This window comes from Buteo buteo, chromosome 2 (assembly GCF_964188355.1).
Source record: "Buteo buteo chromosome 2, bButBut1.hap1.1, whole genome shotgun sequence".
Lineage (NCBI taxonomy): Eukaryota > Metazoa > Chordata > Aves > Accipitriformes > Accipitridae > Buteo > Buteo buteo.
Genome location: NC_134172.1, coordinates 22,941,151 through 22,964,354, shown reverse-complemented (window position 1 = coordinate 22,964,354; position 23,204 = coordinate 22,941,151). Strand labels below are relative to the sequence as shown.

At 38.7% G+C, this 23,204-nt stretch overlaps 1 protein-coding gene across 1 annotated transcript in view; it reads left to right on the top strand.

The window, feature by feature from the left end:
* The window catches only part of LOC142040349 (macrophage mannose receptor 1-like), a 33,465-nt gene extending 10,475 nt beyond the window's left edge, over positions 1-22,990 (top strand). Inside the window, exons 11-30 of the mRNA XM_075048151.1 lie at positions 327-475; positions 900-1,099; positions 1,491-1,612; positions 2,362-2,449; positions 3,165-3,309; positions 3,756-3,791; positions 3,880-4,049; positions 4,904-4,971; positions 6,646-6,746; positions 7,989-8,131; positions 9,680-9,794; positions 10,996-11,144; positions 12,724-12,826; positions 13,637-13,869; positions 15,474-15,639; positions 16,666-16,818; positions 17,077-17,193; positions 18,640-18,807; positions 20,732-20,773; positions 21,202-22,990. Coding sequence (XP_074904252.1) covers positions 327-475; positions 900-1,099; positions 1,491-1,612; positions 2,362-2,449; positions 3,165-3,309; positions 3,756-3,791; positions 3,880-4,049; positions 4,904-4,971; positions 6,646-6,746; positions 7,989-8,131; positions 9,680-9,794; positions 10,996-11,144; positions 12,724-12,826; positions 13,637-13,869; positions 15,474-15,639; positions 16,666-16,818; positions 17,077-17,193; positions 18,640-18,807; positions 20,732-20,773; positions 21,202-21,446 — 2,713 coding nt within the window. The 3' untranslated portion in view covers positions 21,447-22,990. The remainder of the gene's footprint in view (positions 1-326; positions 476-899; positions 1,100-1,490; positions 1,613-2,361; positions 2,450-3,164; positions 3,310-3,755; positions 3,792-3,879; positions 4,050-4,903; positions 4,972-6,645; positions 6,747-7,988; positions 8,132-9,679; positions 9,795-10,995; positions 11,145-12,723; positions 12,827-13,636; positions 13,870-15,473; positions 15,640-16,665; positions 16,819-17,076; positions 17,194-18,639; positions 18,808-20,731; positions 20,774-21,201) is intronic.
* The last annotated feature ends 214 nt before the right edge of the window (positions 22,991-23,204 follow it).

The following is a 23,204-nucleotide window of genomic DNA, read 5'->3' as shown; positions in this document are numbered from 1 at the left end:
GTAGCCCTTATTTATATGAATGAATAACATATATGCATCAACACAAGTATTGTTTGGCTTGCGTTGTTCATTGTGCAGTACAAAAGAATAGAATCACTCTGAATTCTAAACATGATTTACATTACCAAAATATAAAATAAAATTTAATTTATATGACAATTAGAACTATAGAAGTGAGACATTACCGTTGCTTCAATCCATCCTTATCTTTTCCCACGTATTAACAAATTGCCTTAACTTTACCAGATTTGCTACCATGAGCTGTTTGGAGAAATGAACAAATTAGATAAAATGTGATACATCAGTTTGGTACTTATTCTTCACAGATATGAACAAGCTTTTTTGACTTCTGTAATTGGATTCAACCCAGCAAAGTATTTCTGGATTGGTCTCTCAGACACGGAGGAGCAGGGGATGTTCAGGTGGGCCAGTGGAGATGCGGTCACCTTCACTCACTGGAACGCAGGAATGCCTGGTAGGTGCCACAGGGGCCACCGAGCTTCTGCTCTGGGGACCCAAGAAGTGAGGGTTTGAAAGCTAAAAAGTGGTTTAGAAACTCTTCTGTCATAAAGTGGCAGAAACGACAGTGCAACTTTCCACTTGTGTTAAGGAGATTAAATGAGGGATCTTGGTAACTCCTTCCAGTAGACCACCTGGGACTGGATGTGTCTGTTGGTATCATTCGCTTTTTGTTGTCTGATGGTTTTGATAAGTGATCCATAGTATCTTGTAAAAGGAATTTGATAAAATTGCTTTTTATGATTTAATTGAAATGCATGTGAGCTACTGTGAGTTATTGGCATCCAAACACAGTGGGGGCAGGTGCTCTTAAGTAGCATATACTTTGGGAAGATGCAGCCATTTATCAATAAGGTTTAAAAATTTTATGTTTCATGAAGGAAGGGAGTCAGGCTGTGTGGCCATGATAACAGGAACTTCAGCTGGATTATGGGATATTTTGAACTGTGAAGAAACAAACATGTTTCTCTGCAAGCAGCTGGTGGAAGGAGTGACCCCCCCTCCTCCTCCAGTGACGACCCCTCTCCCGTCGTGCCCAGAAGGATGGCAATCCATTCCTCAGAGCAGCTCCTGCTTCAAAGTAGGTGTTTAATTTCTGAATGCAAACGCTTGTCATTTCAAATAAGAATAACTTTCGTGTATGCATGGAAGGTGGATTTTACCCTGCCTACCTGATAGGCAGTCTGTGGTAACATGTCTGGGAAGTGCTGGAAAGTGCTGTATGTAGGTTGAACTGAAGTCTGGAGTCACAGGGACTCTGAGATGATAGGAAAAGCAAAGTTGCTTTAATAATAATTAAATAATTTAATAATAATTAAATTTGATAGATGACCACAGGCTTATGGTTGTACAATTAAATAGGAAGTGATAAAACCAGAGACCAGGAGACCAGAAGAAAGATAGAAGCCCAGAATGCTGTTTCTAAATTTCTGTAATACCCAGCACAGTATTCAATTGTTTGCTTTTTATAGATTTTTCAGGGAGGAAGGGAAAAAATGCAAACATGGTTTGGTGCACGAGATTTTTGCAGAGCCATTGGAGGAGATTTGGCATGTATCCACAGTGAAGAAGAACAAAACCTAATAGCTGGCTTGTAAGTATCTGCACAGTCCATTGTTTAAATATAGGAAAAAAAAACATTTAAAAATTACCTTTCTGAAAGACATAAGGGATTTCTGGTGATCAGTTTCTACATTGCAAAGATGGTGTATATCTTTGCAAAGTGGCAGAAGGAAACGGGTAGAAAGAGGTGAGAAAAGGCTTTTTTTGGCAGGTCTCTGGGAAGGTGGTGCTATGCATTGAAGTAGCCTGAGCATACACAAAAATGAAAGAAGGATCACCAAAATTGGTTTCAACTGAGTTTAGTTCAAAGAAATAACACTGATCTTTTTACCTCATTTGTAGTTGATCAGTAGATGAAATACTCTTGATTGAAGGAATAGTTTGTGCTGCTTTTCTTCCTTAGTTAAGGGGAAAAATTGGGAGGCTAAGGAAAACCTGACCTACTGATGTGCTTATATAAATGTTTAAATTAAGCCTATGAAGACAGACAGGTCTGAATTTGGATGCCTAAGCTATTTGGTGGAACCAAGACCTTAAAATATATTTTCATTTAACTTGGTATTTGTGGACTCATGACACCTGTGATCTTTCCCATGAAGCTCTGTGTTTCACTGCTTCCTGCCACATGCAGTGCCAGGGTGTTTTCCCCCACATGGCAATTGAATGATAACTATCTCAAATGATATTTCAAGCATCAAAACACTGAGAATAATGTAATGATATACATTCTCCTTCTCTATTTCACACTGTATCTGATTGTCTATATTTGTAATCATCCAGAAAGAGAGATTATCTTCACCTATCTTACTGGATGGGTTTAAGTGCCTTGGACTCCGACAGCGGATTTATATGGAGTGATGGCTCACCAGTGAGTAAATAGTTTATTGTTCCAGATTTCTGTCTAATTTTCCATGTATATCTTGGCAGACAGCTGTCACAAGTCCTCCTATACAAGCTGCAAGTGACCGTAAGTCTTTACTACCCGATTACACTCTAGGAATTATTTTTTATCTTTTGATAGTTCATAGTTATAGATAACAGTATGACATTTAGAGTAATGAAGTAACGCCAAAGGTGATGGAATATCTCTCTTGATCTAAGCAAATCTGGTTGTACTAATCTCTATATTCCCATTTGTCATTTACTGTTAGAAATAATTTTGTGTGTCTACACGAGCTAGGCTTTGTTGCCCTCACCATCTTAAGCAGATCAAGGTCTGCAAGGCCCAAGTCCATATGGCAGCACTGATGGATTGTCTTAGGTTGAAACATCAGAGCAGGATAACCAACCCAGGGGTCAGAGGGCAGTACTTAGATACTTCTTTCTAAAGCTTGACAGGACAACTTAATCTCTCCTGATAACAAAGAGGGCAATAACTTCTTGGCTTACTAACATGGCTTATAAATACACAGATGAATCATTATGCTCTGCAAGGGTCATGTCCTTCTCCTTACAAGGTCTGGCACCAAAGCACAAGACAGACCATGAAATCAAATGAAGTACATTCTTCTTTAACAGGATGATATAAGACAGTCATTTCACTTTAAAAGGAAAATAGTAACAAGGCTGTGTTTCCACTATAGGTAAATTTTGAAAAATGGGCAAATGGAGAACCAAACAATTATGATGGAAATGAAAAATGTGGCGTGTTTAATGGCTACAATAATATGAACTGGAATGATTTATTCTGTGAACATATGCAGGACTATGTTTGCCAAATAAAAAAAGGTAGGATTACTTTCTTCTTTGAGACAGATAAGGACATCCTTTCCAGGTCAGATCGCACTGTCTGCATGTATTAGAGCCAGCTGTGCCATCAAGCACAATGAAACACTTAATACATTTTAATTTAAATAAAAGCAGTTGAAAACTATGAATTCATCCATGGGATACACATGTAAGTTTGGGATATTGACTAAGTGAAATCCAGCAGCCTAAAGTTGTGCATAGCTTCTGTAAACTTAACTTGTGATCAGCTGTAACATTGTATTTTGCTGAGTGTAACACCTTTTTTTCAGATATTCTGAGAAATTCTGTGACAAAAATATGCATATTGAGTAACTCTTCTGATTAATTGTATTCCTTGGAATTAAAATGCTAACACCTGTATAAATATATTTAATTGAGAGATGTCTGAGAAACATAATATACTCAGATGCTGATTTACATTGCAGGAGCATCACTGAAACCAGAGCCTACTTCCACATTCAGTAAGTCTTTTACTTTCAATAACAGAAATAAATTAATATATAATGATGTTAATTTCTATTACAGACTGCTTAATGTTTTACCTTGCAGATTATGAATATATTGTTAGTGAAGATGACTGGATAATATATAATCACAAGGAATACTACTTCAGCAAGGAACCAATGCCTATGGAAAAAGCAAGGAACTTTTGCAAGAAGAATGGTGGTGATCTTGCTGTCATTGAGAGTGAAAGTGAAAAAAATTTTCTCTGGAAATATGTAAGAAACATGTTTTACTTCAAAAATGCACCGTTCTGTCCTGCACTGAGGCACCTTTTTCAGCTGGCTTGTGAAATATTAGAAAGTAGTCACCATCATAAAAACCATCAGTGCCACCTTTCATGGGCTTTTCTACTTAGGAGCGTTGCCATAATAATTATTTTCATACATTGCTACATATAGACAAACCCTCACCTTCTTTTCAAGAACACTCTCAGGGTGCAACTTTTGAAAACCTTGCTTTGTTTAGCTGAAAGCTACAGTTACTGAGTATGTTTTGTTTTCCAACTCATTCTCTTCACAGAATTCAAGAAAAGATTTTCCCTTTTTTTTTTTTGCCAAAACAGATTTCAGATTTTCAGTAAAAGGTTTAAGCCAGAATATTTTCTAATAGAAAGAGAATAACCTCATGGTGATATACTCTTTTGGAAATATTTTCATACTATTAAAACCAAATGTGATTCCATCCTTTCCTCCACATGACTAAGTACTAAACCCCACCATTTACTTGTAGCCTTTTGGCAAATTCTAACTATGCTTTCCTAAAACTCTTAAAAATATTGCTTTATTTTATAGCTAGCTTAAGAGGTTGTTCTTACCTTCTTAACATAGCTTTTTGCTCTATTTCTTTTTCATCCCATTCTATTTTTTTTTTTTGTTTTTAAATTTAAATACTGGAAATTGGAGGAAAATTTTTCATTTAGTAGTTCAGGCACATAATCCCAGCAACTCCTTGCATGTTGCATACTATGTAATTGTACAACTGCAACTAAAGTGTTTTTTGAGATCTTGCTTATTTTGTTCAAAATCTATTTTCTTACAGCTCATTGAAATTCTAATTTTTTGTGTTTTAGACTTTCTATAAAGACTGGGGAAATAACTTTTATATTGGCTTAAGTGTGAGCCTTGACAAGACATTCAGGTAAGTAAAAACAAGTTAAATTTGTCAGACTCATAAAGTAACTATGTGGCATGGCTGTCTAAGAGACTGTTGAAGTTCAATGACTAATAAAATTTGTCTACAGCCATGCCTTGACATGAAGTTTTGAAATATGATTCTGCTCCTCAGGGGAGCACTTCTCCCATAATATTTGCACTATTTATTTCTCTTCTTTTGGTTCTATACTCTGCTTTTGTATTGTGTGGCTGAGATGTTCCTTCACAATCAGTGCAGCGTCATCCCCTTTTCCTTGTTAGATGAAAGATAAATTTGGTTGGAGGTCTCTAGGATGTTCCAGATGGTACTTGCAGACATTACTGACTATTAAAATGATCAAAGAAAAAGAACCCTTAAAACCTGCAGTGAGGGGCATCATGGAGGTGAAATATCAATACTGGAGAGCCCTTGTCTAGAAGGTAATTTCCAGGTGGTTGTACCGTTAGAGGCCAGGGCAGGACAGCTTCAGGCTACATAGAGTTATTACGTTTCTACAAATGTCTTTGGAAACATAGTTCTCTGGGAATGTCCTAAACCTTCCTTGGAGCCTTAGATGAGTTACAGATATATTTCTCCTGTGGTACTCTTCTCTCCTCCCCACTTTGCTCCCCCCCCTCCCCCCACCTTTTCTAGTGTCTTCTCCTGGGATTTGAAGCTTGGTCAGATGAGTTTCAGCCTCTTCATCACAGTCTTTCTTCTCTTGCCTCTGGATGTCTTTCTTGGCCACAAGCCAGAGAGACTGGATAGTTTCATCTCCTGGAGCTTCTGCTTTCTACGTCACATCCACTGCTCAGAAAACATTGTTGGTTGTCCAGTTCTCCCTTGCTTCCTCACTAGTTTCATCCTCCTTCCTGTTGGATGATGATGTTACTATTTGTCTTTATATTATTCCTCCTGGTTTATTGTGTACTGTGTTTTCCTATTTGGCTCGGGAAGATTTGCAAGTGGGAACAGCTAGGCATCCTTTTTGAATTCCATATTTGTATTTTACTTGCAAAAACATATATACAGTTGCTTAGTCTCTAAAAGTCTAAATTGCCCTGGAGCTGATGTTGTCTGAAGGCTCTCAGTCTTGGCAGATTCTCCACTTGACCCTTCTCCTTGCAGCACTCTGAGGATTTTTCACTTTTTTCTTAGCTACTTTTTGGGAATAAATTTGTGAATCACCAAACTAGGAAATGATTGTTGCACAACTGCAAGTAATAGCTGGATAGTATTAAAGACTTTCTTTGTTTAACAAAATGGTTCCCAGTGATCCCCAGTAGGTGGTTCAAGGCTCTTTCTTACCCTATGAGATTTTATATTATTACTTTTAGACCCAGGAAATTACTAAACTAGGCTCATTTCTGTTTCTGTGCTCCAGTGAAAGCCAGGTCCAGTGTTACACTGGTCTGTTTCCTGTAGGCCATCAATGCTCAGAGATCAAGAAAAGCTGGGACCACCACTTGAGACCATTAGTTCAGATGTGGTCCAGGTCAGCAGAGTAGGCAGTTGACATAATGATATTTTTTACTAATACTGAGTGGAAGCTCTTGTTTTTCTTTTACCAGAGAACATGTGTTTGTCAGCTAGGATATAGGAACCTCTAATATGTCCCTTTCAAAGAAATATTAACTAATTAAACTGTGAATTATTATGCCCCCAAATTACTTCTTTCAGATGGATGGATGGAAGTCCAGTGAACTATGTTGCCTGGGCTCCAAACGAACCCAATTTTGCAAATAACGATGAAAACTGTGTGGTCATGTATACCCAAACAGGTGGGTGCTGTGACAACATTCAGTCTGCATGGTGTGGCATAGGCTTGGGAGGGCTGCATGTGCAAGGGTGGGTAAGTTATAATACTGAGCAGGCTGATGTTTGATAGGCTGTTTAAAAAGCATGGGAAAACAAATCATGTTGTCTTCTTCCATTTATGCACTTTTTAAAAGTTCAGATCTGTGTAGCTAACACATTGGATTACATCTGCAATTTGATTCCTAGCTTTGTCAGAAAATTTCAACGTGAACAAATTAGTTAAGTATCAGACCATCTGTAGATAGAGTCAGTATTGTTTTCCTCTAATCTCTGCCCTTTTTATAACTACCTCCCAAAGACATCAGCTGTCCGTTATTCCTTGTGCAGTTCCTAAAAATCTAGGGCTTGGGCATGGCTTTGATTATTACTACACAATGTTATACACTATTTTAATTAAAATAAATACAAATATCCTTTAATACAGTGAGTTGGAAATAACTGTGCTTACTGTAGCCAAGCATTTAGTCTCATTTGGAGCAGTTAATCTCTTCTACTTTAAACATTTTTTGTCTCAAAATCTAAAGCTGAGGTGATCTTCGTAGGGTCTGTTAGAGGTCAATGGAAGGAAGTGGACAACTTTGGGGAGTAAATACTATGTCCTGTTTTGGATATTTTCTGTAAGATAAGATGAATTGTGTCCTTAACTTCACTGAATTATAATGACAATATCTCCATTAAACAGTATTATTAGCTTTGCTGTAGATAGCTACCTTGTAACTGTCTGCAGCTAATGAAATGAATGCCATTTTCTTATTCATTCCTGATCTGTAAAATAGGGATGATGATGTTAATGTTACCTTCTTACATCACACTCCTACAGGGAGAAATATACCCAGAAGACTATAAGACTTAGGTAGTAAGGTAACAAGGCCCAAGTACCTTATATAGACAGAGTGATCCTAGAGATCTTAAAGATCTGAGAGAGGTGAATTAAGCATTTGAACTAAAACTCCCCTTTGGCAATGCTATGGGTTTTCAATATTGAAATATTTCTGTTCTCAGACAAAATATTTGTATTTTGAATTTTGCTGGAAACCTGAATATTTCCAAGGAACATACATAACAAATACTCATTATTTCTGGGGAGATAAATACAAATATTGTTATCAGTTCTACTTCCTGCAATAGATTTGCTTTAGGAAAGGAGACTTTTTATCCCAGTCTCAGTTGCATTTAGTTTTTCTTTTATTCTAATTTGCTTTCAGGTACATGGAATGATCTCAACTGTGGCAGTGTTGAGTTATTCATCTGTGAAAGGCTTAACAATACTGTTCGTCCAACAATTGCTCCCACTTCACCACCACCAAAGGGCGGGTGTCCACAAGACTGGTTCCTCTTTGATAACAAGGTGCAGTATGAAGTGTCAGTATATTGTATTTTAAGAAGAGCAGAATAACAACCATCTTTGGTTGTTTTTCACCTGTAGCAGGGTTTTCAGTTATCACAACGTATGTTCTGATTGTGTATATTTAAAGACTCTAAAAATACGATTCCTGAAATAGCAATTACAGCCTCTATTGCGATCACAGCTGTTATGCGAGAGGTCATGAGACATACCAGAAGAAAGCTTCGTCTTATATTTTTGCTAATGTTTAATGTTGCAAAAGATGGCTGAGCAATTTTCCTTGTGCGGAGATGTTATATGTTCTTGTTTACTGTGCTAGGCTTATCTGGCTGTCACATGTTGCCTGGACAATTATTCATCCCTTGCCTGCTATGCACCAGCTCTCAAGTCACTAAGGCACCTTCCCTTGAGCAAATTTATCAGGTTTTTTTATATAATCAAATACCTGTTAAGGTTGTTAAGTAATTCAATTATAAGCTTCACCACACTTTATTATGGAAGATCACTCTTTGCCTTCTCAAAAGACAAAATTTCAGGATGAGAGAGTGTATGTATTTAAAATCCATAGATTGCCATCAATGAAGCTATAAAAGCTATAAAACAAGAGTGTACACTGTTGAGAATACAGCTAGCAATGAAGATAATCTTTGATTACATTGCCTCGTCTAGCTCTGTCTCTCTTTCCTTTGGCTAAGACAAAATATGACCTCAGTTTGATAGAGCTCCTTTGTTTGAGACACACTGGCTAATGCCTCCTCTTTCCTTCCCTTTCTCAGCCCTGGGGAAAAGAGTCACAAACTCAGAGTTTGTTCCATTTCATAGTTCTCTCTCAAGCTAAAATGTCTGCCTCTTCCTCACCTCCTGGCAAAGGAGTTTCCAGAGGCTCCATCCTTGACTCCTTTCTGAGTGTTTAGACACCACTTCTGACTGTCATGGAGCTACCTCACTTTTGCTCAACTTTTTCCCCAAATTGCCTGATTAACTTTTCAGTTGCATCCTTTAATCAACACATTTATGTTGCTTGACTCTGGCAAAGCTGTCTAATGACATCTTGGTTAAATCTCATAGATCACATTACAAGAAATGGTAAATACCTGGGTTTCTCTGTAGTATCGGAATCATTCCCTTTCTGTGATTATCCTGTGATAATCAAACCTGGTATGACAAACAGGGCAACAGAAGCTGAGATGTTTAGCTTCAATAGCATGTCTTATCCTTGTTTGTTTTCTGAGGTGTTCTTAGGCATTCCTCCCACAAAGTCACACCTCAGAAGCATGCTCAGAAGCTTTAACTTGATTTCTACTGAAATCATTAGACTGACATATTCCTTCTTCTAAGAGCATGCTAAAATATTGGGGTTTATGCTAGTTTTCTAGTATAGGTCTTCTCTTTCATAAAGACCTAAAGGTAAGATAGAAAGGGTTATTATATCAGTTAATCGCCTTTTTTTCTTAAAATACCCAGTTTATCTTGTTTGGTACAAACAGAGGTGTTTTAATTGGAAATTAAAATGCCATCCAGTTACCAATTTGGCATGCTTCTCTTTTTCAGTGTTTCAAAGAATTTGGCTTTAATGAAAATGATACATTGACATGGCATGCTGCACGGAACAATTGTATCAATTTTGGAGGAAACCTGGCTACTATATCAAAAAAGGAAACACAAGGTATAAAGTATGAACATTTTGATGCTGGATGAGACATCAAGTAATTCCTGATAAACAGATTAAAAAAGATGTTATAACTTCTGCAATATATACTATTATTTATGCCATATCAATATCAAGTTACGTCGAATGAGAAATTGCACCTTTTGAGAAATGCAGAGGTTTTAGTGTCTTGATTAACTCCTTAAATCGTAGCTCTGGGTCTAATATGGGATGTACAATGGAATTCATACTGTTCAAATATTAAGATTTTGTATTAGGGGCTTGTCATATAATAAAATGTTCATATTTTGATTTTTTTAAGTGTACATGTAAAAATAGCACACAAAGGGAGTAACGCCCAAACCAAATCACCATGCACCTAGCTGCTGAGCCAAATGCTGTGGGTGTCAGTGGAGGATGCAACCTCAGGCAGCAGAAGGCTCCAGTGCTGGAGTCCCAACTTCACCCTGTTCCGTTGCTCTGCTGGACCTCAGCAGCCTGCTGGTCTTGCTGTTCAACATGTTGCAGGATTTTTAGTGAGGCCTCATGTTTGTTCAGGAAATGTAGTCGTCCTGAGGGCTGCACACAGACCATCGCCTAGCTCATACCATCAGTGCTTGTGGTTTATGCTTTTTCTATAGTAGAGCAAGGACAGTCGAAGGACAGTCTTTTAGTGGAAAGTCAGTCTAGGCAGGAGCTAAGCAAAACAGCATCTGGCCTTCCAAAAAGCTGAGGTCTCAGGATATATATACTTGGTTAATAAGTAGTTTTATTTGTGTTATGCCTGTTTAGAAACCAAGTTAGTAAGTCTGGTTAACAAAGAAGTTACCAAAGAAGAAAGTGGAGTGCACAGTCCACAGACTCATTTTCTATGTGCCAAGGTGTAGAGTACTCATGTTAATTTCTGTAATACATGTAAAATATTTTCCCCGCTTCCTCAGATGATCAACAACACAGAAGAGGGTACACATAAATTCCTTAAAAATGTTGAAAACAATTTTATGTATCAAAATTTGCCCATCTTTGTCTTTGTAAATACTTTTTCAGACTTTTAACATCAGATGACTATCTATTCTTTTTTTTTTATGAGAAGATTATCATCTTATTAAAAAGAGAAAAACAAAACTCATCATCCTGGTTCCAGGCACTCTAGAGTCTGCACTGTTGGGGAAAGGTACATTCAGTTTCCCTCCTTGTACAATTTTTTTTTTTCCTTCAGCTTTCCTCATGTCCCTCTTAAAAAATGCTGCAACTGATGCTTGGATTGGACTGAATGACATAAATCAGGAGCACACATACTTATGGACAGATGGAAGCCCAGTTTACTATACAAATTGGGCGAAAGGTTCCCGAAGTTATTATAGTAAGGTAAACATTAATTTCTGGTTATCACTCAAACATTATAACTTTGGTAGGTGATTGTATATAGCTACAACTGTATTTTCTGTCAAGTTTGCTTTATAAAGATTTTTAGTGATCTTGTTGCTTTTGAAAGTGGAGTAAATATGCGGGAGATCTACCTTCACACATTTTTTTCAACTTCTGTATTTTGTCATGAAATTTTTGTTATGAATCCAGGGAGATGTTTGGAAACATTATGCAAAACTCAGGCACACGAGCATTTCCCTCACTTTACAATGACTGACCAGGAGACTCAAATAAACCATAGCATAGCAGTAACTGTATAATTTTTGGATACAGTGAATGTTACTTAGACTTGATGAAAATACTTAGATAACTGTATATTTGCATATCTTGGCACTGAGCTTATTAAGATAAATGCATTGAACAAAATACTCAAAAGGAGGAGACTCTGGAGACTTCCTTTCTCATTTTTATCTTCTCCCTCTATACCCTCTATCAAATCTTCCTTTTGAAAGATCTCTTTTGCACACTTTGAACGTTTCAGCACTGCTGAGCTATTTTCTGTTTAATTGCAAGACAAACCTGAGTGTTATTCAATAATTGTAAAATGGCTAATGTAGAATACTGGACTTGATAGTACTACTTCAGTACTCCTGTGCAAGCTTTACCAGGTTTTTCTCTTTTTGATAAAAGAATTGCTTTAAGTCCAGCTAAAATGGGAAAAAGCTATGTGATGTCCGACCTCTGCTGCCATTGAGGCTAGAGCTGGGTTTTGGGATCTCCAGGACTTCCACATCTCACACATGCATATGCTTTCTGTAGAAGGCTATGCCAATTTCCCTGCACAAGGTGCTCCACATACACTTTCCTTCACTTGCAGCCAAGACCTGGGCTACTGCCCCTGAGGGGTTTGAAGGTAGCATGAGGTCAGGCTGGTATGAGATGGGGAGAGCTGCTGCCTCCCGCTGCAGAAAGTCAAGCGGTATCTTCTCATGCTGTGGGAGGAAAAGGCAGAAGATAAAGAGCCCACACTGCAGTGGAAAGGGTTTGGGAAGTGTCCGCCCCAAAAGGTTGTTTCTGATCTCTACCTCTATGTTACTGCACTGTGGTGACAGCTTTGGATCCTAGTGCCAGATCAGGGCGGGAGGAGGATTTCAGCTCTCCAGGCAAGCTTCAGTGCCGAGGAGAGTTTCCCTATAACCTCCAGGAAAACGGCAACAGAGCTGAAATGTCCTGTCGGCCAGACCTAGCACACGCATCTCTACCTGCACACACGCACACTCACACATGTGCGTGCACAGAGATTATGTACATACAGCTAGTCCCGCATGCTTCTTCCTGCCTCTGTGCTGTGCCTTACAACTCCGTCCATCATCCAAGTACAAACTTTCCTAGGGCTGAATTGTAAATGCGTATTGTCATATTACTGCTCCTGACATTGCTTGTATGAGTTCATATATATGACCTTCGTATTATTCATCTGTGTGTGCCTGCATGTGATAGGTGAGTCCGTATATCCAGCAGGAGCAGGAACGTTTCCTATCTATACACATTTTTCTTGTTAATCTCATTTCCCCTGTAGGATGACTGTGTCTTTATGATGAAGAACCCTATTGAACAGGCAGGGAAATGGAAAGATCAAGAATGTAAAACAAGCAAAAGCTACATATGCCAGAAAAATTCTGGTGAGTTTTCTTTCACCACTTTCTAGTACAGCTGATTTATTGTGGTTGTATCAAACTGGTGCTAAAAGTGACTTTCCCTATTTTAACTGAAATTAATCTGACAGTATCACATGCACTATGGACCATTTTAACAAAATGAGCACACATTTCATTTTTTGGAGAAAAACTCTTAACCTTTCCTATTTTAAGGACCAGACCAGTAAAAAAAAAAAATAATCTATGGATCATTACATATTTTACTATTTTTGGCAATCAGGTGGGAGAGGGAGAGAACAGTGCTTTGTCTTTATACGGGTAAATTCTTCAAAACTGAAATTCTACTGTTATACTTAAAAGCAGTGCAACTTCTTTATTTTGAAAATCTGCCCTGCTTGATTTCCTTTACAGTCTTACTCAGGCAGTTTCATCAACAGCAGTTGTATCCCTCTGCTTGCTCATGGCATGCTTACTGTACCCTGTTCCTTGTTAGAAATACAAAAGATGCCAATGTATCATGGAAAAAGTGGAGAAATTGTTCCCTTTAATGCCCTACATTGTTACAGTGTGCTTTGGAAAGGTCTAGAGCTTGCAAGGCATGTTCCTGGAGGCAATACAGATATTTATGCTAAAAGGTCATTCTGACAAGAATTAGAAAATTTTGTCACAGAACATGAAAACATGACTTTCATCACTGCAGTGATAGTTGGGACACATGCTAATTTGTTATTCCAGCCTCTCTTAATTGACTACTCCAGTACACTAGATCTTCTCTCAGTGTTATATGTCTAGCCAATATAATACATTTGACTTCTTTTTGTTTGTTTGTTACAGACCCCAAACTGCAAAACTCCCAACCCATAGTTCCGATGTTTGGCTTTAACAATTATGGTAATGACCGCTATGCAGTCATCAACTACAAAATGGTCTGGGAAGAAGCAGAGAAGAACTGCAGAGACCAGTTTGCAGAGCTTGCCAGCGTTTTGGATCCTTATGCTGAATCTTACCTGTGGTTACAAATGTTAAAGCATGGGGAGCCTGCATGGATTGGTCTTAACAGCAACACGGTGAGTCCATCAAATGCTTGTGACAATCATGCTGCTACCCTAGATTGGCATAGATGAACCATATTTCTTGCTCGGAGGTTGACAGGATCCACTGCTGTGGGCGCTGTTTGCTTCCACGTGAGTGATATTGGTCAGATCTGTGAATACGTGGCAGGCATCAAAACTTTGCTGAGGTACCTGGCTTCAGGGGTTTTACATGTCTAAATGTTTGGCCATAATGTAAGTGAGAACTGTCATAGTCCACATTCCAAAGGCCACCAAGGATGTAGCTACAGTAGACAGTGGCTTCAGCGGTAGAAATGGCTATGGAGTTTCTGCTTCCTACACCACCATCTACCGCACGCTCATGTGGGGGAGCACTGCTCTTTCTGAAGCACACCATGGAAACAACTAGGATTAGAAGGAGTTCTTTATTCATGAGGTTATTTTAAGTTTTGTTTTAATTCACAGCCTAGCACTACAAGAGCTTGTGCTGGACAACAGGGGAAATGCCAAGGTGCAGCACAGAGGCGGGAGCAGGCCTCTGGCAACGGGGACACCTTAGGCTGGTTTTTGGAGCTGAAGCCAGTGCCTTGTGAAAAACTGCCAACAAAGTCAGTCAGCAAAGCGTGTAAAGGTCTGAAAGGGGAAGCATCTATTAGAGACATGTAAAAAAACCATGTAGCTGGATGATGTAGCTGGGGATCTGTGGAACAGGAGTTGTGAGGAAATCAAGGGGAGAGAGGTAGAGTCGGAGCTTGGTGGGACACAGGACTGAGAGAGGGCACAGGTGCTGAGGTGAGAGGAGCTGGAGCTGCACTTCAGTGAGACCAGGCACTGGGAAACCGGGATTAGACGCAAAGCTGGGATGAAACGTGGTCAAGGACTTAAAAGGAAAAAGGACAGGAAAGGAACTGGCACAAAAAACTGGATGGGAGCCTGCCTCCAATGATCACAGGAAGAAGGGACTAGGCTCTGCAGGATGGGTTGACAGGAGACACGAATGTGACTAATGTTGGTCATCCTCTGCAAATAGTGGTGAAATCCACTGAAAAAATACATGCTTAGCTCTCCTCTAGTAGCTGGTCCTTGCAAGAACTAGAAACCTATCACAAGCCCTGTTAGCATGGGTGGCAGAAGTCTGTGGTGTGTGCTCCATGAAAAATGTCACCAGTATTCGTCTCTCCAGTGGAACATCTGCTTTTTCTATTTGCTTTCCGAATATATAGAGAAGCCTGTGTTAGAGGAATGCTAACAATATTTTATCTGCAATCTTTATTTGATCTGTGTGTATATGTGGACTCCTTTGATAAAGTCTTCAACTATATATTCACATTTGTTACCGCAAGGCCCTTTGCCCATTTAGTGCATGAGATAGATGATGTGAATTGAATAATGCAGGTTGCGTACCAAATAAACATCTGTAGGACCACTGCCCTAACTGTTGTGGAGAGTGGAAGTCTGGACCAGGCTGTTATGTATTCATGACAGAGGACAAATTAATTTTGTGTGAGAAACCATGATTCTGATTTTTCCTAATTTTTACTTACCTTCAAGTGCAATCTTAATGTTCTTTCAGTCTGATTCTTGTATGTGACATAATCTTTATTGTCATTTGCTTTTAGACTCGTGGCCATTACGTATGGTCAGATAGAAGGAGGAGCAGGTATCATAACTGGGCCAGTGGAGAACCAAATAAGAACACAGCCTGTGTCTATTTAGATTTGGATGGTTTTTGGAAGACAGCATCTTGCAACGAAACATTTTTTTCTCTCTGTAAACAATCTGATGGTAAGTTGTGAATGGGAGAAAAGAGATTTGGGAGGCTGGAATTTAAATCAATGGCTTTATTTTAATTTAGCTTTTCCATATATGCAAAGATTGTGATCGATGGTGTATGCCTTGTGATGAGCTATTGCTTTTGTTAAGAAAAAAATCCCAGATCCAGTCTGTCTTGAGTGATTTCCAGTCATTTCATGTCACAGGCCAGTCAACACATGCACATCATAAAGACAACTGCAATATTTCATGCCACGTGCAATAGTTCTTTTCTGCATCCTTGTTTGTCAAGAACTGCAGAATTGATCAACTTTAGCCTAACTATAAATAAATTAATGATATATTTTTACATTTAAAAGTATCTTTTGTAATATTGAGAGATAAGAAACTTCTGTCAGTGTAGCAGCTGAATTGATTAATTTATATTTGTTATAAGTATAAGATCCTGGGAAGCTTCTGCTGAGATACTTTAGAGCTCAAATATTGCACCCAATTTTCAAACATATTTTAAATCAGATATGAAATTTATGATCTCTGCATCATACTTCACAGCAAATTTTATATTCATTTAAGCTCTGCTTTGGCTTTAATCAGGTGATGCAATAGGCTACTAATTTTACTTTTACATAGTTTAAGATGTGTGTACAAGGGCAGGTACAGACAGCTTCTCTGATTGACCTTGCTACAAACTGGCTGGGCACAAGCCACTGGCTTGTGGTGGTGGTGTCAAGATCCTGTATATGTACCAACTCATTCCTCATTCTGTTTCACAAGTTTAAAGTAAAAAATTGCCTTGCCAAAGACAATTGCAGTTAGACTGGTGCAAGTCTTCTTTAGCAGATTGGAGAACCAGCTCCAACCAGTATAATTTATTACTAGCTTACCATGTTTAGTTCACTCTTTTATCATTAGTTAAGTCTATGGGATATTACTTTTCCTGAAATCACTGTCAGACTGGGAGGGCTGATGTGTGGTGCAGGAGTACACGTTTCCCTTGGCTTTCAAGACCCCACTGAAATGTGTGTGTCTTCTTAATAGAGTTAATTCCTAGTGAACCACCACAGCTTCCTGGGAAGTGTCCTGAACCGAAGCGTGGTAGGTCTTGGATTCCCTTCCGTGGTCATTGCTACTATGTTCACACCAGTTCTGAGGAAAGCTGGCCTGATGCTTCCATGACGTGTATCCAGATGGGTAACTGCCTCTTTTTATTAGGATATTTACAGGTTGTTTGTGTGTTTGGTTTTTTAATCCAGAACCAAGAGATAATGCATAGATGTGTGTGTGTATGTATATCAATTATAAGCTACACCTAATGTAAACTTATTATCAAGCATTTCTACTATATGAAAAAGCTGATCATGAAACATGTCATGATTGTTTACTGAGATAATTAATTTCTAATGGAAAATCTTGCTGAAATTATATGTAATATTTAATTGATATTTTTAGGTGCTTCTCTGGTTTCCATAGAAGATTCAGCTGAAATGAACTTTCTCTTACTTTATTTGTCTCCACTTGCAAGTGACTTCAGAAAGTTTTGGATAGGATTGTTCAAAAATATTGATGGTAATTATTTCACAATGCATACTGAGATGAAAATAAATACTAAATAAACAGAGAGAATACTAAATAACACTAACATACTAAATACTAATACTAACATACTAAATATTAAATAATCAGAGAGAAATAAACTGTTAAATGTTTAATAGCTTTTCTGCTACAAGACTTAAAACATAAACAACCAAGAGGTCTACGCTTTTTGTATCTTTACTGTAATTAGAGTATATTTCGGTCTGTAAAAGGTTTGAGCTCAGCACTGCAGCAGTTGATTAAAATGTTTCCTGTTGCTTTTTTTAACTCAAATTGCTTGACATTTAACCAGTGTTAGTCTTTTAAGAAAAATGTTGTCTTGTAATTAAAAGATGAGGCAGCCTCAAATTGAAATTTATTTCTAAACAACTCAGAGGATAGCAGCTCATATGAGCTGCCTAGCAATATTTCTTAATCTAAATTTCAGGTTTTTTTAATAAATATTTTGGTAGAACTTTTTATTTTAATCCAAAAATATTTCAGCTTTTTTTTTTTTTTTTTTTGTTAACTGCAGATTTCATCCTGTTTTCTATGTTGTTTTAATTCTGAAGCCTGTTTTTCATGGCAGACTTTGAAAGTCCATCTCCAGAGCGAGTCTAGACTGGGCTGCAGTGAGCGGTTTTGGCCATGGCTGCCCAAGTCCCTGTCCCTCACCACCAGCAATGGCAGGCACCTTGTTGCATGGTGGGCCAGGTTCATCTGTTCTAGCTGAGAAGTAACAGTACAAAAGCAGCAATTTGTTCCTGACCTGGCCCGTTACACTGCTACATGCAGTGTAAGCAGAGGCAAGAAGAAAGTGCACCTGCAGATGGGGGAACAGAGGAGGTGGCATTGAGGCAGTTGCGAGTTATATCAGGATGTGCTGCCATGAAAGCACACCCCGAGCAAAGAGAGATGGCAATTCTTCCTACTTGATGGGCCACAGCAGGACATGAGCAGGGAGTTATTATTAAAGAGACCCTATTTAGTCTGCAAAGATAATTGATTAATCTAGCTGTAATAAAGCAGCTATTCACTGATCTTGGATACACACATAAAGAAAATCTCCTGACCAGTCTGGATCCTTGAACTGCAGAGCATGGCTTACACAGGTGCTCTGTTTTTCTTAAGGCTCCCAGGCACAGGTGAGTCCTGGGCAGTTAAAGTCTTTCAGTTAAAAGTCCTTGGGTAGCCTGGGCATGTCTTCCTTACATCACTGACAGCCAAGGTCCTGAAGGCTAATGGAGTTAGTTAACTTTGTGAGCATTTATGTTTGGTACACTCCTATCTGAATACCTCTGGCTGTTAAAAGAATGAGAAATGAGCCCTCTGTGATGCTAATTTAATCAACTAATAAATTTCCTATCTGATGTCATTGTGCCCAGTAGACTAGAAATGATTCCTACTTCATTCACTCACTAGCTAATACTTTAATTTTAGGGGAATGGCTATGGACAGACAGAAGTGTGGTAGAATTTGTCAACTGGGAGAAAGGAGAGCCTACAGTAATTTTTGATGAACACTGTGTTGACATGGATGTCTCAAGTGGAACCTGGAGGAACTATTACTGCTCTGTTGACCAGAATTTTATTTGCAAAATCCCAAAAAGTAAGTTCTGAATTTCTGTGCACTAGGTTATTTTAGAAGTAGTGGTTAATATACACCAAGCCAAACTTCTTATGCCCTGGGTATACTTTATGCATTGATCCTGATGCATGTGCATCTGCATTAAAGCCGAGAGTAACTTCTGTTAAGGACAATGAGAAATAATGTTGGAGAATAACCTGAGTCACTGTTTCCTCCTCTCAGTTTAAAAGCATTGATTTCTTGGCATTGCTGTACCCTGGGGTAGGGGAGAACGTATCACCTGTTGAGAGTGCGGAGAAAATTTTCATAGTCATTATGGTTAGAGTGCAAGGGGCAGTAGATGATGAATAGATGACTAAACTAGTGCTGAGAAGAAAGGCAGACACTATCCTGATAGCTAAGCTGAGGGACAGCAGTGCGAAGTCACTGAGCTCCTGCAGAAAGAAGGTAGGTGCTGCCAGTGGGGTGGGTACCAGTGAAGTGTGCTGGGATCTTCTGGACGACCAAGCAGAAAGCATCAAGTGAAGGTGGGCAGTAGGGCCCACTTAATTTCTCTGCTGACACAGGCATAGGGAGACATTCCAAGACAACCTAACAGCATAGTACATTTCATTTTTAATGGTTCCTTGTGGCCCTGTGTTTTTTTGGATGTCAACCCATGTGAAATCTGAATGTGTCACAGGCTGGTGCGAGTCCCTCTTGTGTTCACAGCAGTGTTGCATAGAGCATGAAGGATGTAAATCCACACACATGCAGCTAGTGTGAGTCGCTGTATACACATGGATTCAGCTGTGTTGGCACACATCAACTGGGAGACAGCATGAAATAGGACAGATCTGCCGTTGGCAAACAGATCCCTTGCAAAAATTTAATAGATGCAATGTGGAACCAATTGAGTCTCCAGCTTGTGGATCTCCACAAGTTGGCAGGTTGGCAATGGAGTCATCCATGAGCTTTGTAGGGCCCAGCCAGCCAGACCTGCAAGCAATGAACTGAATCATACTCCCCAAACAATGGAAGGAGGAAAAGGAAGTTGCCTAAAAATACAGCTTAAATGCTGTTAAGTACAAATGTGTTTTTCACTTTTGCAAGTGTAAAAAATTGAGTTCCTCAGTATGAAGTGTGAAGCCTTACACTGTGGAAGTGTAAAAACTTTGAACATCTGTCTCCCTACCAAAAAAAAAGTGTTCAAAGCAATTAATAGTGAGGCAACAGTGTGGCTGTTTTTTTTTTTTTTACAAATATTTTTAACCAAAATATTTGATGGATACAGCCTGAATTGTCAGAGAAAATGTTTTCATATATTTTTCATGTCCATGTACTGTGTTCAGCCCTGGGGGCCCCAGCATAAGAAAGACATGGACCTACTCAAGTGGGTCCAGAGGAGGGCCATGAAGATGATCAGGGGGCTGGAGCACCTCTCCTATGAGGACAGGTTGAGAGAGTTGGGGTTGTTCAGCCTGCAGAAGACAAGGCTCCGGGGAGACCTTATAGCAGCCTTCCTGTACCTAAAGGGGGCCTACAGGAAAGATGGGGAGGGATTCTTTACCTGGGAGTGTAGTGATAGGACAAGGGCTAACAGTTTTAAACTGAAAGAGGGCAGATTTAGATTAGATGTAAGGAAGAAGTTCTTCGCTACGAGGGTGGTGAGACACTGGAACAGGTTGCCCAGAGAGGTTGTGGGTGCCCCATCCCTGGGAGTGTTCAAGGCCAGGTTGGATGGGGCTTTGAGCAACCTGGTCTAGTGGAAGGTGTCCCTGCCCATGGTGGGGGGCGTTGCAACTACATGATCTTTAAGGTCCCTTCCAACCCAAGCCATTCTATGATTCTATAATTATTTAAAATTTCATAGGAATGCAAAGTAAAAATTATATATGCAGTATTTATTTAATCTTTGAATGGTTGCTTGCAAACTGTCTATAATATATATATATTAATTTTATAGTTATTGAAGTTGAGCCAACTCATGATTCACCTGTCAATAAAGGTAAGTTGGTTTCTTATAAGCCTGTTCAACAGAAATTTCAGTAAGTTTATAGGCATTTATTATTTACAAGTAAAATTGCCTCCAGAAAAGTTTCATTTAAATACCCATTTAACTGTCACATATGATTTTATTTTAAAACTGCTTAAAAGGAGAGCTCTTCTCTGAAATTGGATGTCTTACTGATTTTATTTTTTTTTTTTTTGCTTTACAAATGATATACTGTAGCACAATATAATGCTTTTTAAAAGGAACATAGAAGAGATTGAGCCTCATTTTGCATTGTCCGTTCAGAACGTGCATCAATTTTAACTGCTGTTATGGTTGTTCAGTACTTTTAGAGTTCACTCTGTTTACTTAGGGAGATGATTGTTGTATGCAATAGCAGTCTGTGGCCATTTGTAGTACTTGTTCTGTTTTGTCTTTCACAGCATCAAAAAATGAAGCTGCTGCTTCGTCTGCGAATAGTTTAGGTGGGATGATTGTTATACTGATCTTCCTTCTGCTAACAGGAACTGGCCTTACATTCTATTTTTTCTATAAAAAAAGACGTGATCGACAAACAGTTACAGCCAGTTTTGACAATGCCATATACCGTGGTGATGCTGACCCTGGAACTCATGAATCAAATTGTCTTGTAGCCAATATTGAAGAAAATGAGCAGGCAACAGTTTAATAAGCAGGATAATCTTGGGCCTGATTTTGAAAGGAATTAAAGCACTGGAATACAAGAATTCTTAAGGCAAAGCGATTTTCTCCCATGGAAATTCTAGTTCATTTTGCACAGGATGCTTCTTGCTTTCTGTACTAGCAGGAACAAGCAATCTTGCAAGGCAGATCCAGAGATCTGCTCACAAACTGTAGTACCTGGGAGGACTGCTGAGCATGCACATGCTGTGTAAGTGAACACCCCGGCAGTTCCAGTTTCTGCATGGGTCCAGCATCACCTTTAGGCACAAGAAGAACCACGGTCACCACAGGCAACTGTGAGAATATGCTCCTTAGCACACTCCAAAAGTATATCCAGATCTGTAGATATCCCGAAAATGCCACCCCAATCTCCAGCACAGACTGTCAAATTGCACAGGTTGGACGGGACCTCCAAGCTCACCTGGCACAGGTACCTGCTCAAAGCAGGACCAGCTCCCTGCCTCAGCCCGGCAGCCTGCTCCAGTGCTGTGGGTCCACAACTTCCTTCTGCTGCTGAGGTACCCACAGAAACCCTTCGTGTTGCCTGTAATACCTGAATTAACACATTTTCCTCCTCTGTATATGACTGATAGAAAGGGAAGTGTAAATCGTTTTTCTTCTGCTATAATTCTGTAACATAAGCATTGAAAGATCAAGTATAATAAGAGGTTGGAATGTATTGTGAATAGAAATAGTTTATCATTTAAATAATAGAATAGCTATCTCACAGAATTCTGCAAAAAGGGGGGAATAGATGGGATGAGTTATACTTAATTCATACCTGAAAAAAACCATAAAATTTATTTTTGAAATCTCTAATACCAGTGAAGATTTCATACCTTTTTAGGCCATTTTTTCAAATCATAATGAAACTCACCATTCGAAAGCCTGTTCTAATTTCTAAACAAATCCCCCCTGTCCAAGTCTGGTTTAATTCTCTGAGTATCATTCCAGACTACCATCATGATGGAACTGATAGCACTGCATGTCATACTGGTCTACTGGTATATTCTCTGGTTTTATAAACCCTAAAAATATACAGTAGGCTCACATATAGGTGTTTGGGTTTTTTTTGTTTTTTTTTTTTTTACTTTTCCAGTGAATTTTATGCCAAATGTAAACAATCAAATGACTCAAAGCTCTTAGTCCAGAGAATGTCCTTATTTAATTTGATATTTTTTGATATTTTAATCTTTTGACAGATTTTAATTGTGTTTAAATTAAAATATTTGCGTGTGTATGAAATACATGTAAATAAGTTTTTATTCTATGTTGGTTCACTAAATGGGTATTAAAAGGCTGGTTCTAAATAAAAGTTTGTGTGTCTTTTTAAACAGAACAATTTATCATAAAAGTAAAAATAAGGGAAGGAGGGATGGGGTTTTTAAATTTCTATACACAAATGACCATCCACTTTTCCTAGTCTAGCATGTTCTTAAACAGCAGTAGCTATTTGTCTTTACCATCCTGTGAAACATGTGCCTCATTGCTTCTTTATCTCTGACATTTGAAAGTTTACCCTAATAAACATCTAATGAAAGTGGTCTAATTTAAGACTACTTATGTGCTGTACCGCTCTAGCAGTTTCTGAGACAGATTCTTATATATTTGATAGCTCTTGTTACGTCTCCTCTCCGTATTTTCTGATAGTAACACTAGTTCTTCCCTTTTTACTTCACTAGCTACATCTAGATCTGTAATCTCTGCTGTTCCCTTCTAGACCCTGCTCTATGGTACGTAGGCC